This window comes from Ochlerotatus camptorhynchus, unplaced genomic scaffold, assembly GCF_037179485.1.
Source record: "Ochlerotatus camptorhynchus isolate MF236.1 unplaced genomic scaffold, CSIRO-AGI_Acam_v1.1 ptg000077l, whole genome shotgun sequence".
Classification (NCBI taxonomy): Eukaryota; Metazoa; Arthropoda; class Insecta; order Diptera; family Culicidae; genus Ochlerotatus; species Ochlerotatus camptorhynchus.
The window spans coordinates 10274493-10288226 of NW_027040567.1; the positions used below are offsets into that span (position 1 = coordinate 10274493).

The 13734-nt window shown below is 39.6% G+C and overlaps 1 protein-coding gene across 1 annotated transcript; it reads right to left on the reverse strand.

Moving 5' to 3' along the window:
- Positions 1-5773: 5773 nt before the first annotated feature.
- On the reverse strand, positions 5774-9200 carry SAK (Sak kinase). Its single transcript, XM_065217412.1, has 5 exons — positions 8982-9200; positions 8819-8914; positions 7377-8696; positions 6786-7311; positions 5774-6722 (listed from the first exon to the last, which is right to left on the reverse strand). The coding sequence occupies exons 1-5, from the start codon at positions 9006-9008 to the stop codon at positions 5995-5997; spliced, it is 2697 nt and encodes an 898-aa protein (XP_065073484.1). The 5' UTR covers positions 9009-9200; the 3' UTR covers positions 5774-5994.
- Positions 9201-13734: the final 4534 nt, after the last annotated feature.

The window sequence follows — 13734 nt, forward strand, 5'->3', positions numbered from 1 at the left end:
AGAAGTCAAACAACGTTTACTATCCTGAACATAAAATTAAGGAAATCAATCAAGGAGTGAGGAAGCATATTTTCCAACTAGGACCGCAGGAGGACCAAACAAGTGCAACACAGGATTTTGTAGAAATAATTCTTCAATTGAAAGAAAAATTTGGCAGACAAGATACCACAAGGAGTGAAAAACTACAGATTTTAACTGTGTTGCCAAGTCATGGACAATACAAAAAATAATGGAAGAATTTAGCACCACAAGGTACTTCGCAACAGCAGCTAAAGAATTATTTGAAACTGATGGAGCACATTCAACAGTTCACATGGCTTAAATGATGCAACGAAGGAACTTGTTGTTTAATTTTTTGAGGACGATGAAACAAGTCGTGTACGTGTCAGTGAAAAACGATGGAAAACGAAAAGCAATACAGAAAAGGTTATTGATGACGACACTTAAAGAAGCATACAAAAGATTTAAGGAAATTAATAGTGAGGTAAAAATAGGAATTTCTTCATTCACGAAACTTCGTCCTAAATACTGCAAAATTTTAACCAGTTCAGGATTCTGGTGGCCGAAAACCAGACAACAAACGGCACAAGTTAAATTGAACAAGTTACAAAGACTTGCTACTCTTTCCATTACTGGAGCAATGCGTAGTACTCCTTCGAAGGCATTAGATGCTCTACTCAATATTCTTCCTTTACATCAATTTATTCAAATGGATGCAATGAAAAGTGCTCTGAGGCTCAAACGGTCCATGAATTTCTTTGATGGAGATCTTATTGGACATCTGAGCATTTTAAAAGAGTTTCAAATAAGTCCACTAATTTTAATGAATAAAGACTGGATGTTAAAGCGTAACAACTTCAATCACCAATTCAAAGTTCCTGAAGTGACTCGTTATGATTGGAATACAGGAGGGCCATCTTTTCGTCCTGGGTCAATAGTATTCTATACGGATGGATCGAAACAAGATAATATGGTTGGGGCTGGAATAAGTGGTCCTGGGATCAGCCTATCGGTGCCGATGGGAAAATGGCCAACAGTATTTCAAGCTGAAATATATGCCATCCTAGAATGTGCCACGATTTGCTTAAAAAGAAATTATAAAAATGCAACATATGTATTTGTTCAGATAGCCAAGCAGCGTTGAATGCTCTAAGTCCAAAACTTGCACTTCAAAACTGGTTTGGGAATGCACTAAGCTATTGCAGCATTTGTCCTACTGTAATAAGGTTAACCTATACTGGGTTCCTGGTCATTGCAGAATCGAAGGGAACGAAAAAGCTGATCAATTGGCTAAGGTGGGATCATCAATGCAATTTATTGGACCAGAACCATTTTTAGGATTATCTTTTTGTGCTCTTAAAATGGAGTTCAATAACTGGGAAAGAATAAAGGTACAGTGCAACTGGAATAATACCTTAAATGCCCGGCAATCAAACCGTTTCATAGAGCCTAACGCTTTGCACACACAATAACTGCTGACGTTATCGAAACACGATTTGAGTACATATACTGGTTTGATTACAGGACACTGTCCTAGTAAATATCACCTTAAACTTATCGGAAAAATTGATGAAGACAGATGCCGTTTTTGTAAACTAGAGAGTGAGAGCTTTAAACATTTGTTGTGTGACTGCGTTGCACTATTTCACAAACGACGTATATATCTAGATAAGGGGCTTATGGAACCCTGGGAAATCTGGGCTGCTTCTCCCAATCAAGTTATACATTTCATAAGGAATGCATTACCTGTTTGGGATAATTGCCAACAACAGTAGTGGTGGTTGCTCATATAAATAGCATCTTGCCATTGCGTTACGGCAAAATCAAAAGAGGATACACCACAATAGATCAAAGTTATGGTCGCGGTGGTATCAACAATCAATACGAAACTAACGATTTTAAATTGGCTCACCACTTTAGTAGCCTATTGGTCCCAAGCAAACGATTAACGTACCCTATTCTAGTTGAAATTCTATTACTACACTATGTTTGTTTTGATTCGCTATGAAAGTTTGACAGATAACATCAGGGGTGTGTGGATTCATGCAGAACATGCAGGGGTGAGTGAAATAGCTTGGGACTGCTTGGGACCGTTGTTCTGGTACTGAGTGAGCCAAAAATAATAATGATTTTCTTCGGGACCCAGTGGTCTTAGAGTTACCTCTATGGTGGTATTATGTCCCCAACACAGGGAAAAAAAAACAAGTTCAGGATCGCACAATGTTTGCGTTTGTACAAATCATGAAAATTTTTATCTTATAACACATAGTTTAAAAAAGTACAATATTTTGTATGACTTAAAGTCCTTGACTGATAGTTTAATTTGTGAAAGAAAAACAGCATATTGTTATGTTAGATGTTGTGAGGATTGTCCAGACGAGAGTCGAGTTTCGAACGCCTTTGGATACGGTTGTGTGTTAAGTTCGTTCTCTGTTTTGTGCGTGCATTAGCTTTCATAGTTTTCGGCTGCATTTGCCGGATTAGCGCTGGCACTCTGCCTCCCGGACGGTTATACGTGTGTGAGTGGTGGTTTTCTCGCTTTCCGAGAAGTTTTAGAATCGAGAAAGAAAACATGATTCATCATGTTTGCAAAATTGCAAGCATCAGAAGATTTGGCGCTGCGTGGTTTGAATGTTTCTCCCGGACCAGAAATTTGTGGCATCGCGAGTGAAAATTTTAATTTCTGTTTATTTACGCGGTGATGAGAACGGCGCTGATCTATTGTTAGGGTTTTGCGATGTGCATAGCTTTTGTGCACGGAGTGACTTGAAAAAGAAAAGTGATATTTGGTTTTGTGTGGAGAGAAAAATATGCGTGGAAGCATCGGGAATGCGCTCCCGGGTGAAGTGATTTGGTGAGTACGTTCCAGTTGAAGATTGTTGACAAGTGTATTTGTGGTGATGCAAATTATGGTTTAGATGACGCATGGCTTCAAACGTGTATCCAAATAAAACATATTACATACTAAATACGTACAGGGAATCGTCTGCTGACCATTGCCGCGGGTATATCGTGGGAGTCCCAGGTACCCGGTTCAAGCTTTAGTTGGCGGCGGTGGCTCTTCTTGACCTTCTACCCCCTGAGTAGTTAGATTGAATAAGGGCGTCTATGTGATGTTTTGCTGTACCTGTTGTGGACATCTAGTGCATCCTGTTCCCTTAACTTGTTGAGGACACCCTGTCTTGCCTCAAAAGTTACCCTTTTTGAAGTACTAGTTTTCACAACATAAAGGGCACCATTACGGAGCATGAGATTTGATCAAATTATTCGCAGTTCTACTTGTCCAACGCCCCCGGCTGGGTGAGGGATAGAGGATGACACACACACACACACACACACACACACACACACACACACACACACACACACACACACACACACACACACACACACATGTTGTGAGGATTGTCAATTGGGTTCTTTAATTTTGAAAAATGTATCGTTTTTTATACTGGAAGAGCTTCGTTTTCTGAGCACAGCGATATTTTTTTCGAACTAACACACTTTCATCTCGATTTTTAAATCAAGATTTAAAGCAAAATAATAACTTCACTGTTTGACACTAAACTAACAAACTGACAGCTCGCTCCCATACAAAGTGACACAGAGGGGCGCTAATAAGGTGATTTTTGCAAATGTAATTGTACATATTTAAAATAGTTCCAGTGTATCAAAATTGATGAAATTTTGGGTTTGGGTTCCATTTTTAATGCAGATTACGAATATGCATTTACCCCAATACCCTTAAAGAACCCAATTGAGGATTTTTTAAACAGCAATTAGAAGAAAAAATGATTGATCAACTGTCATTCGAACAGTGGGTAACTACTGATAGATGTGATATACCAACTATTGTTAAAGAGCCTGAAGATTTTGTTATATATTTTTGTGAAAAATTACTCAAATTGATACCGCATGATTTCATTAAAACAGAACAATATAAATTCTTAAAAACAACGAAAAACAATTTGCAAGTAGGGAATTTTTTAGTCATTTGTGATTTTTCTGAAAATACTCCTTTATACTGCAGGATGAAGTACAATCTCTTCATTGGAATGTACAACAAGCTACTATCCATCCATTCGTTATATACTGTAAAGAAAACTCGCAAGTGCTTCATTTTAGTTTCATAGTTATCTCAGAAGAGTTGACACATGATGCAGTAGCTGTTAACCTGTTTTTTTTTCCAAAAATGATAACTTTTTTACGTACAGTTGAATGAAAAATAGTGAAGAAGATTTATTTTACGTCTGACGGAGCTGCTTCACAGTACAAAAACCGTAAGAATTTTTCTAGTCTCTGCAAGTTCAAGTCTATGTATGAAATTGAAGTTGAATGGCATTTCTTTGCGACATCCCATGGCAAAGGACCGTCTGATGGTATTGGAGGTACGATAAAGCGCATGGCTACACGAGCCAGTTTAGCCAGAGAACGTGAACATCCAATTAAAAATGCCAGAGAATTATATAACTGGGCAAATAATCGAAAGGAGGAAGAGTTGACGAGTTTATCATTTGGTTTTGTAACATCCTATATCTTAAAATAAAATCAAAGCAAAATTGTTCTCAAACTGTTCAGATCATGACAAGGGGTTGGTCACTCTACACAGTGTGCCAAAATCAAACTTGGGCACCCCCGGCAAATTTTTCGACGGTACCGTCAACGCCAATGTATCGGCGTACTAGTTTGGACATTTTGTGCCGGCTCGGCTAGTAACGATTACGGCATGCTATACGATCTGGCATGTTTCAACGCTTAGGCTTGGTAGGTCCTCACCTAACACGATGGGTTGGCAGTGGCCACCAGGGCTGATAAATTACAATTACAATTACAACAAATATAGGACTGATATACGATTCTGCAACTGTCAAACTATCTCCATTATTTCGATAAACTGGACTCATTGCAACTTGATGTTTAGAGCCAAGTTGCTTGACATGATATTTTCTGCAATTTTTCTGAGAAAACCTACTCGCTATCTATTGAAATAATAAAGGTTATTTTCTGTCGTACAGTTGGACCTTAAGAAAAACTTAAGGTGCACATTGCAAAAGATGCGATAAATGAAATTATTAATACCTTCTGAAGACTTCACTTAAACGCCACAATGTAAGCACTCATCAGAAAGCAATTAAGTTCATGAATTTTCACTTTTAAACCACTGTGGAGTCTAATGATTGTTTTGATGAGTTTTCTCAACAATAAAGTATATTTTACTGCAAAAATTTCAATTTTATTTTACTTGTGTCAAAACGCTTACAATATCATCCTTCACCCTATCAGAGACGTGTTGGGTACCCGCGAACTCTGTTGTATGCAGTCGATTTATGTGTTTCTACAAATGTCTATAGTATAAGTTTTTGTTTGTCTCGTCCCCTGTCTCGATGAGTCTCATCGTCGCGCAGTGTTAATAATGTACCCCTCTAACCTCGGGTTAGCCGCGAATATTCGGCCCATCTCCTACTAGACATAGAATTAAGTGAATTTTGTTACAAAGAACAATTAATTATCGGCTCCGTAAAGCTAACGCGATTGAGCCTTACAAATAAACGAACTAGATAAAAAAATATCATCCTTCAAACAAGTAATTACAGGGCTGCAACGACTGTTATCATTAGGTTGCAAGTGAATGTTTTTCTTAACTTAGTGTCACTAAAGTCAACGTAAGGGGAATGTCGGCTTCGGCACGGCCCAAGTTCAACGCAAAATTTCACAATATGTATTGAAAAAAACAGCTATGAATAAAACTTTTCTGCAATTTTATTCGATAAAAATATATAATAATTTACAATCAGTTCAATTTAACTAGAAAATAATGCAGATTTCCTACAGTGCAGTAGATTCTCCACTGAACCCACCGAACGAAATCAATTCAGTACAAATATAAAAAGTAGAGAGCTTTTCTTAAAAGGAAAATATTTTGTTGGTCACTTTAACAAACTTTGTTGGGGTAGGTTTGATGAGAATCCTCCGGGTACAAGGCACACGGACTCATCATCGTAGAAACCGCGTCAACGGCGTCCGTGGCGATCCCTCAACAAAATTGAACGGAATCGAAGGCACTGGGGCAGCATTCAGCTCGCGCAAAAGTGACGGCATCTGATCAATTTTCGCCCGCAAGGCCGTCGGAAGCAGGGCATCATCCTGGGTGGAATAGTGCTGCAGAGGGCTTCCTATGCCGGAGGAAAACGTCACTCCACCGCCCTGTTCGATGGGAATCAGGGACAGGGTGGCTCCGTCAAGGAATTGTACCTGGATGACACCTTGGGACAGCTGGACGGCTGTGCCAACGCCAGGGATGGTGCATTTTTTCGTGGCAACGTTGGAAAAATTTGCACTGACGGGTTTGGATGACAGGACCGGTCGTCGATTGTTTGACGTATGGGAATTCACTGACATGGCAAAGGAGGACATCTGATGTGGTGCCATCGGAGTTTGCGGGCTGGAGATGTTGGAATGCAGATGGTTTTCTTTGGTAGAGGAAGCGGAAGCAGATGATGAAGAAGCTGTTACCGGTCGCCGGCCAATGATGAGTGGGAACGTTTTCCCAGTTTGAATCGCAGATAGAGCCTGCTCGATGTTGAGACAATGTTCTAAAGTTTGTTGAAAATGCTGATATTCTGTGTTCAGTACTGAACTCAGACTAGCGGTGCTTTTCGTTGTTGTTCCATTGGAATCTACGATTTTGATGCCTTCCTGAGGTGATTTCACAATTTTGGTCCCTGTTTGGAAGAATTTAGTTGATTTAAAATTATTTAAACCACGAAATTACCCCACCAACTTACCAGTGTAGAAACTCGCTTCATAATCCTCCAGCGTTTCCATCAGCTGACACTTGGCCTTCTCACTGTAGTACGTAATCTTCGGCGTCTTTGCTTTTACCATCTGCACGAACCTAGCCGCGTAGAGGTACTTTTTCCAGTGCTTTTCCGGTAGGTTCTCGTAGCTGAATATATTATCGGCCCCACCCGGCGGTAAATCCGGTGGTTCGTCTTTGATCGCTACGCCTTTGCCCCCCTCGGGGTGATACAGCACGAACCGTAAGCCATCTGCTGATATCCGACAGACGTCCACCACTCGGTTCTCTTTGTAGCGGGTTTTATACTTGATGAACTCCAGCACGACTTCCCCGCTCGATTGAATGCTGAGGATGGCATTTTTCGTCTGGTGACGATTTGGTAGTAAACGGGCGGTATCCAGTGGTGGAGTGTCGAAGCGCTTTCTGTGTAATCTGCCAGGGCTTCCGTACCTTGGAGTACCACTTTTTGCTGGGTGATGATTGTCTCTTGATTGAAAGTTTTCAAGAAAGTCCTAGCAGAAGATTGAAAATTTAGGGATGTTGTAGATGGTGAGTTTGAATCTCATTTGATACTTACATAATGTCCCGGATTCAACGGTGACCCCCGATCTGCATCATCGTTATCCCGGAGATAACCATAGTTCTCTTTATCACCAACGGTAGCAGGATCGGCATTGCCCGATGGTAGCTGATGATATAGCATCGAAATGGAAGCCGATTTGGGCCTTGAATTGAGCAAGGAAATCGCTTGCTGATGCTGGTGATTGTGCTCCTGCAGCAATACTCCCGAGCTGCCCTCGGATGCCGAACGGCCTACGCTGGCAATGTCCGCCTTGTTGATATTGTACTTCTCCATCAGCTCGAGGCTATTGAACTGTTGCAAAAGTGATATCTGATTCAATTGGTGATGCATTATCCGAGCGGGAGGAACCGTCCGGGGTTCGATGCTCAGACCGGAGAAGAAATCCGATGTCGGTTTGTTGTGTGATGCAGACTGCGGACGTTTCTGTGGAAGAATACTCTCCTGAAAGTCGTACTCATGTTCGCTGATCGGCTGGTACCGTAGAGGCATTTGATGCACGTTCGTCTGTTGATACCGTTCCTGGCTGAAGTTTGAAGGAATGTTTGAACGATTAGATCCACCACTGCTGGACATGGTGACGATTCCACTGTCACTGGAAGCAAGGGTTCCACCGGCCCGATATTTCTCGAAACTTGTTGCCTTTCGCATAAAAGGATGCAGCAAAACCTGATCCAACTTTATCCGTTCGGCAGGATTTTTCTTTAGAAGATGGTCAATTAGATCTCGAGCTTCGGAAGATATGTAGGATGGAATGCTGTAGTTGGACATCACGACCTTCGTCAAGGTGGATTTCACTCCTTCGGTATCGAATGGAGGTTTCCCCACCAGGAAAGTGTACAACATGCATCCGAGGCCCCAAACATCAGCCGGCAAGCCATGTGAAGCACGAGAGGCCACTTCCGGTGAAATGTAGTTCGGGGTCCCGCAAAGAGTCATGTGCTTTTCATCCGGTCGTGACAGCTGGGTAGCTAGGCCAAAATCCGATATCTTGATGGTCATTTGTTTCGTTAGCAGTAGATTTGCTAAGGACATGTCCCGATGAAGGATATGATGAGAATGTAGATATAGAAGTCCGTCAACTACTTGCTTCAGTACTGAAGCAGCTTCGTACTCGTTGAATGTCTTTTTAGTATCTCGCAGATAACGCTGCAGTTCACCATTCTCAGCGAGTTCCAGCACGAGGTAAACGTAATTAACGTCCTCGAAGAACGTGTACAACTCCAAGATAGACGGATGCTTCAGCTGAGAATGGATACTTACTTCCTGTCGAACACGGTTGGCCATGCCAGAGGACTGCATCAACTTTTTGTCAATCTAAAAGCAAATAAATTCAAACTTTTAAAACACTTTCACTTCCTTTTTATCCCCAACATCTCCTGCACTGTTGCGGGTGTAGGGTGGTTGCCGGAGCGGAACAAGCGCGGGAAATTACTTACCATTTTGATCGCAACCAGAACTCCGGTCCGGAGGCATTTTGCGCGGTACACACTGGCGAAGCCACCTCTCCCCAGTGCTTCGTAGACCTCAAAATCCTGCAAATTATTAAACAAAACGTACCCCTGAAGCAATCATTACTCTAACGTAAACAACCGCACTAACCTCAATCCGATCGCCAAAGTTGTTCATTTTTTTTCGGACAGCAGGACTGATGTTAATTCAAACCATACACCTTTAATGAATCACTCGATAGAAAATAAAACATTCTGTAACTTTGGCACTCTGAAGATCGCAAAATCCGCTGCAATTTCAAATTGGTCGAAAGGTTTGCGAAGAGATTTTTATTGACAAACAGAAAGCGTCGTTGAATGGATTCGGTTTTGAATCGGCAAATGACGTTTCTAATAGGAATTTGTGTTTGGAAAATGAACGTCACAAGACATCGCCATTTCAAGGCAAGCTAGTCTAGTACAGCAATCTAGTACAAAATATAGGCCTAAAAATCGTTGAAAACACTCTGGATGATGCATTCGATGCATTCTGACCAACCATTCCGGTTAATTACCGGTCAGTGCCAGTCAGATCACCGAAAATTACTCTGATTATTTTTCAATTGAATAAAATTCAAGAGCAAATTTTCATTATGTCGTAAGTAACATTCGCACCGATCCGAGAAAAATAAAGTTTTGTTTTGATGACCGAAAAGTTATTCCTATTTCCAATTAAACATATATAATCTCATAATGATAGCAATGTTTAACATATTCAGCCGGGTTTTAATCGTACAAAGGCAAATCGCTAGCTTTCATGCTAAGAAATACTGGTTTTTGAGTCAAAAGTTATTATACGTCGTTTGGTGACCCCTATTGTTACTTAAGTCAAAGTGTATTTACCAGGATATTCGGGAGAATTATCAATTACGTCTCCTTACGTGCAGCCCATTCATCATTTTAGGACCACCGAAATCATCTTAGCAACAAACAGTTCGATTTATTCACTTTAATAATGAGAAAGCGAAACGACGAACGTACACTTTTTACGGGTTTCTCAGCGCTGTTACTTAAGTCAAACGGCATCTCCATAGAAATTGGGTGACTTAAGTATCATCGAAAACTATTTTGATCAGAAGGTGATTACGTCAAAAAGCAATTTGACTGGTAAATAAATTTAAAAATGGGATTTGATCCTATATTCGGACAGTATATAGTGTAATATCGATTGACACTGATAGCTTGACTTTGTTTACCTTTGTTACATTCGACGTAATGAAAATTTGCTCTTGAATAACTTTATCACCATGAAATTACTTTTATTACTCTCGATTACCAAAATTACTACGATTACTTGAATAATTTTATGAATTTCTTTGGAATTACTCAATTGGGTTGTTTAGGGGTATGGAGGTAAATACATATTCGTTATCTACATTAAAAATGGAACCGAAGTCCAAAATTTCATCAATTTTGGTACACTGGAACCATAGAGGTAACTCCATAGAGGTAACTCCATAGAGGTAACTCTAAGACTGATACCAACAATCAATACGAAACTAACGATTTTAAATTGGCTCGCTACTTGACTAGCCTATTGGTCCCAAGTAAACGATTAACGTACCCCATTCTAGTCGAAATTCTAGTACTACGCAATGTTTGTTTTGATTCGCTATGAAAGTTTGACCGATAAAATGAGGGGTTATTGGTTTTTCCTATGTTTCGAGGGGTGAATCGATTAGCTTGGGACCGAAGAGAGTACCAGAGCTGAGCCAAAAAGTTGAGCACGTTATTTCGGGACCTTCTAGCACAAACGAAGTGACAGACGGAGCGGCTCGAAAACTTTGGTGACGCACCTGCTAATGCAATTTTTCAGTGTACCACATGGCAACACCACTACACAGCAAAAAAAATGTAATATCGATCAACGTAATTCAAGCTGATGTATGAAATAATGATGTAATAGCAAAAAGCAGATACAATATAACCAACAATCAATACGAAACTAACGATTTTAAATTGGCTCATCACTTTAGTAGCCTATTGGTCCCAAGCAAACGATTAACGTACCCTATTCTAGTTGAAATTCTATTACTACACTATGTTTGTTTTGATTCGCTATGAAAGTTTGACAGATAACATCAGGGGTGTGTGGATTCATGCAGAACATGCAGGGGTGAGTGAAATAGCTTGGGACTGCTTGGGATCGTTGTTCTGGTACTGAGTGAGCCAAAAATAATAATGATTTTCTTCGGGACCCAGTGGTCTTAGAGTTACCTCTACGATATAACATCAATGGATGTAATTTTGTTCGCAAAATCGATGTACATCGTACAATGTGATATTACACAACCGATGAATTGACCTGGTTGCAGCAGTTTCGATGTAATATTCAACAACTTTTTTTGCTGTGTACCAACAATCAATACGAAACTAACGATTTTAAATTGGCTCACCACTTTAGTAGCCTATTGGTCCCAAGCAAACGATTAACGTACCCTATTCTAGTTGAAATTCTATTACTACACTATGTTTGTTTTGATTCGCTATGAAAGTTTGACAGATTACATCAGGGGTGTGTGGATTACTGCAGAACATGCAGGGGTGAGTGAAATAGCTTGGGACTACTTGGGACCGTTGTTCTGGTACTGAGTGAGCCAAAAATAATAATGATTTTCTTCGGGACCCAGTGGTCTTAGAGTTACCTCTATGCCACTACTACCATAGAGGTAACTCTAAGACCACTGGGTCCCGAAGAAAATCATTATTATTTTTGGCTCACTCAGTACCAGAACAACGGTCCCAAGCAGTCCCAAGCTATTTCACTCACCCCTGCATGTTCTGCATGAATCCACACACCACTGATGTTATCTGTCAAACTTTCATAGCGAATCAAAACAAACATAGTGTAGTAATAGAATTTCAACTAGAATAGGGTACGTTAATCGTTTGCTTGGGACCAATAGGCTACTAAAGTGGTGAGCCAATTTAAAATCGTTAGTTTCGTATTGATTGTTGATTGTACCACATGGCAACACTACTAATGGATTGTACCACATGGCAACACTAAATGTACTGAATGTTTTGGTTCTATCTCTTTCACTCTACTCTTAACTGAAATGCATAAAAAAATGACAAAATCAACTATGTTCAAATCAAAACAAAAATACTAGCCCATCTAGTGGCTGATGGCACAAGCTTCTAAGAAAATTCTATTACGGCGAACCACATTATTTTAATTGATTTCTTCGCCAGTAAGTCGTCTGTCACTTCGTTTGTGCTTCTAGTCTTAGAGTTTCCTCTATGGTAAAACTTTGACCTTCATTTTAAAGGCTATTGAATTTGAAAATAATATCAAAACATGTTCAACCTTGTTTAAATGATCAAATTTTGTCATTTTAGTAGAGATTTAGTTTCAAAGTAGCTGAAAAACAATTGAATTGAATTGCATAAATTTTAGCGAAAAGTTCAGCTGTTCAGATTTCGGTAAAATTACCGAAGTCGGCGATAATTTCTAAGTGTGAATGTCTACGGGATTGATAAAAATATCGTTGTGCTCTGAAAACGAAAATCGGTATATTTTTCGAAGTTAAACAACCCAATTATTAAATGATTAACAATGTTTCTAAAGATGGAATTGTTAGAGAATTACGATGAAATCCAAGCTCGATTAATAACAATGAGATTCACAGCAAAAAACAAAACTGGAATCATGTTAAACTCATATTTCAACCTGAGTTTAAAAAACGTTTTATTGAAAAATCGGAAAATCTCTTTAATAAAGGAAAACAAAATTTGAAAGTTTTACTGAAAATACTGTTTCAATATAGCAAGACACGTATGTTGCATTTGTTTTGATTTGGATTTGGAGATTTACGCGCACTGATGCAAATGTCAACATAATAGAGATTAGTGACGTTTAACGCACGCACACTAACGGAGGTCTAAGCTCAAAATGTATGTAGTTAGATATGTTAAAATGAGTTTGACAGCAGTTTGTTATGTATTTTCCTCGGATTTTCACTACCACAGTTTCACACAGTGCACCAATTCAACCAGGCGTGAAAATCTCTATTGGCAATCAAATCTCGATTATCGCGCAAGGGATGATGGCGAGCGGGAGGGGGGGTTTATGATTTTGTAACAAGCAATGCATTAGGTATAGGAAAAACGTAACGAAAGGGAGGGAGAGCGGGTTAATGTTTCCTCAATTTAGCGTGACATAATAAGCTTTCCAGTTGTGTTGGTGCGATATGTGAGAGCATGTTAGGGAAAATCTTAGGAAAATATATAACAAATCGTTATCAAACTCATTTTGACAGATCTAATTTCATACATTTTTTACGTTAGCCTGAAGAAAATAATAAACAACTTTTTACGGCGATACACCCGCTAGCGTGCGTGCGTTAAACGTCACTAATCTCTATACATGAAGCAACTAAAATCATAAAATTAACATAGAATAATAAAGAATACACACTTAGAAAAAATCACCGACTTCGGTAAATCATTTACCGAATTCTCAACAGCTGAACGGTCGGTAATGTTTTCGGTAATCGAGAACATTACCGACAAATCTATAAACTGGATCAACAAAATTAGCCGGCAAATTTACCGAACGATCGGTAACGTTTACCGATGTGCATTGCTAGATTTGTGTAGTCGACTTTACCGGAGAAGTGTAGTTTTGGGGAAGATATGCAAATCGAAAATTACCGAGCGATCTGTAATTTTTAAAAAAGGTAACCGACTCAACTGTAATTTGCTTTAATATTGTTTCAAGGTGGCGGTCACTGGCAACCCATGCACACATTTGGCTGCAGTCGTGATCAATGTGTTATTGTTGCAAATTGCTCCACCAATAAACAAAAACAAGTTTTTGGTGGAAGGATTCGGCGCTACACTGAAAACAGGGAAGCATTTGA

Bases quoted from the DNA above. Each gene is read 5' to 3' on its own strand.
- SAK (XM_065217412.1), bottom strand. From the start codon at position 9,008: ATGAACAACTTTGGCGATCGGATTGAG. The intron at 8,915-8,981 runs GTTAGTGCGGTT...AATAATTTGCAG, and splicing joins ACTTTGGCGATCGGATTGAG to GATTTTGAGGTCTACGAAGC. The intron at 7,312-7,376 runs GTAAGTATCAAA...ATCTTCTGCTAG, and splicing joins CGTTGAATCCGGGACATTAT to GACTTTCTTGAAAACTTTCA.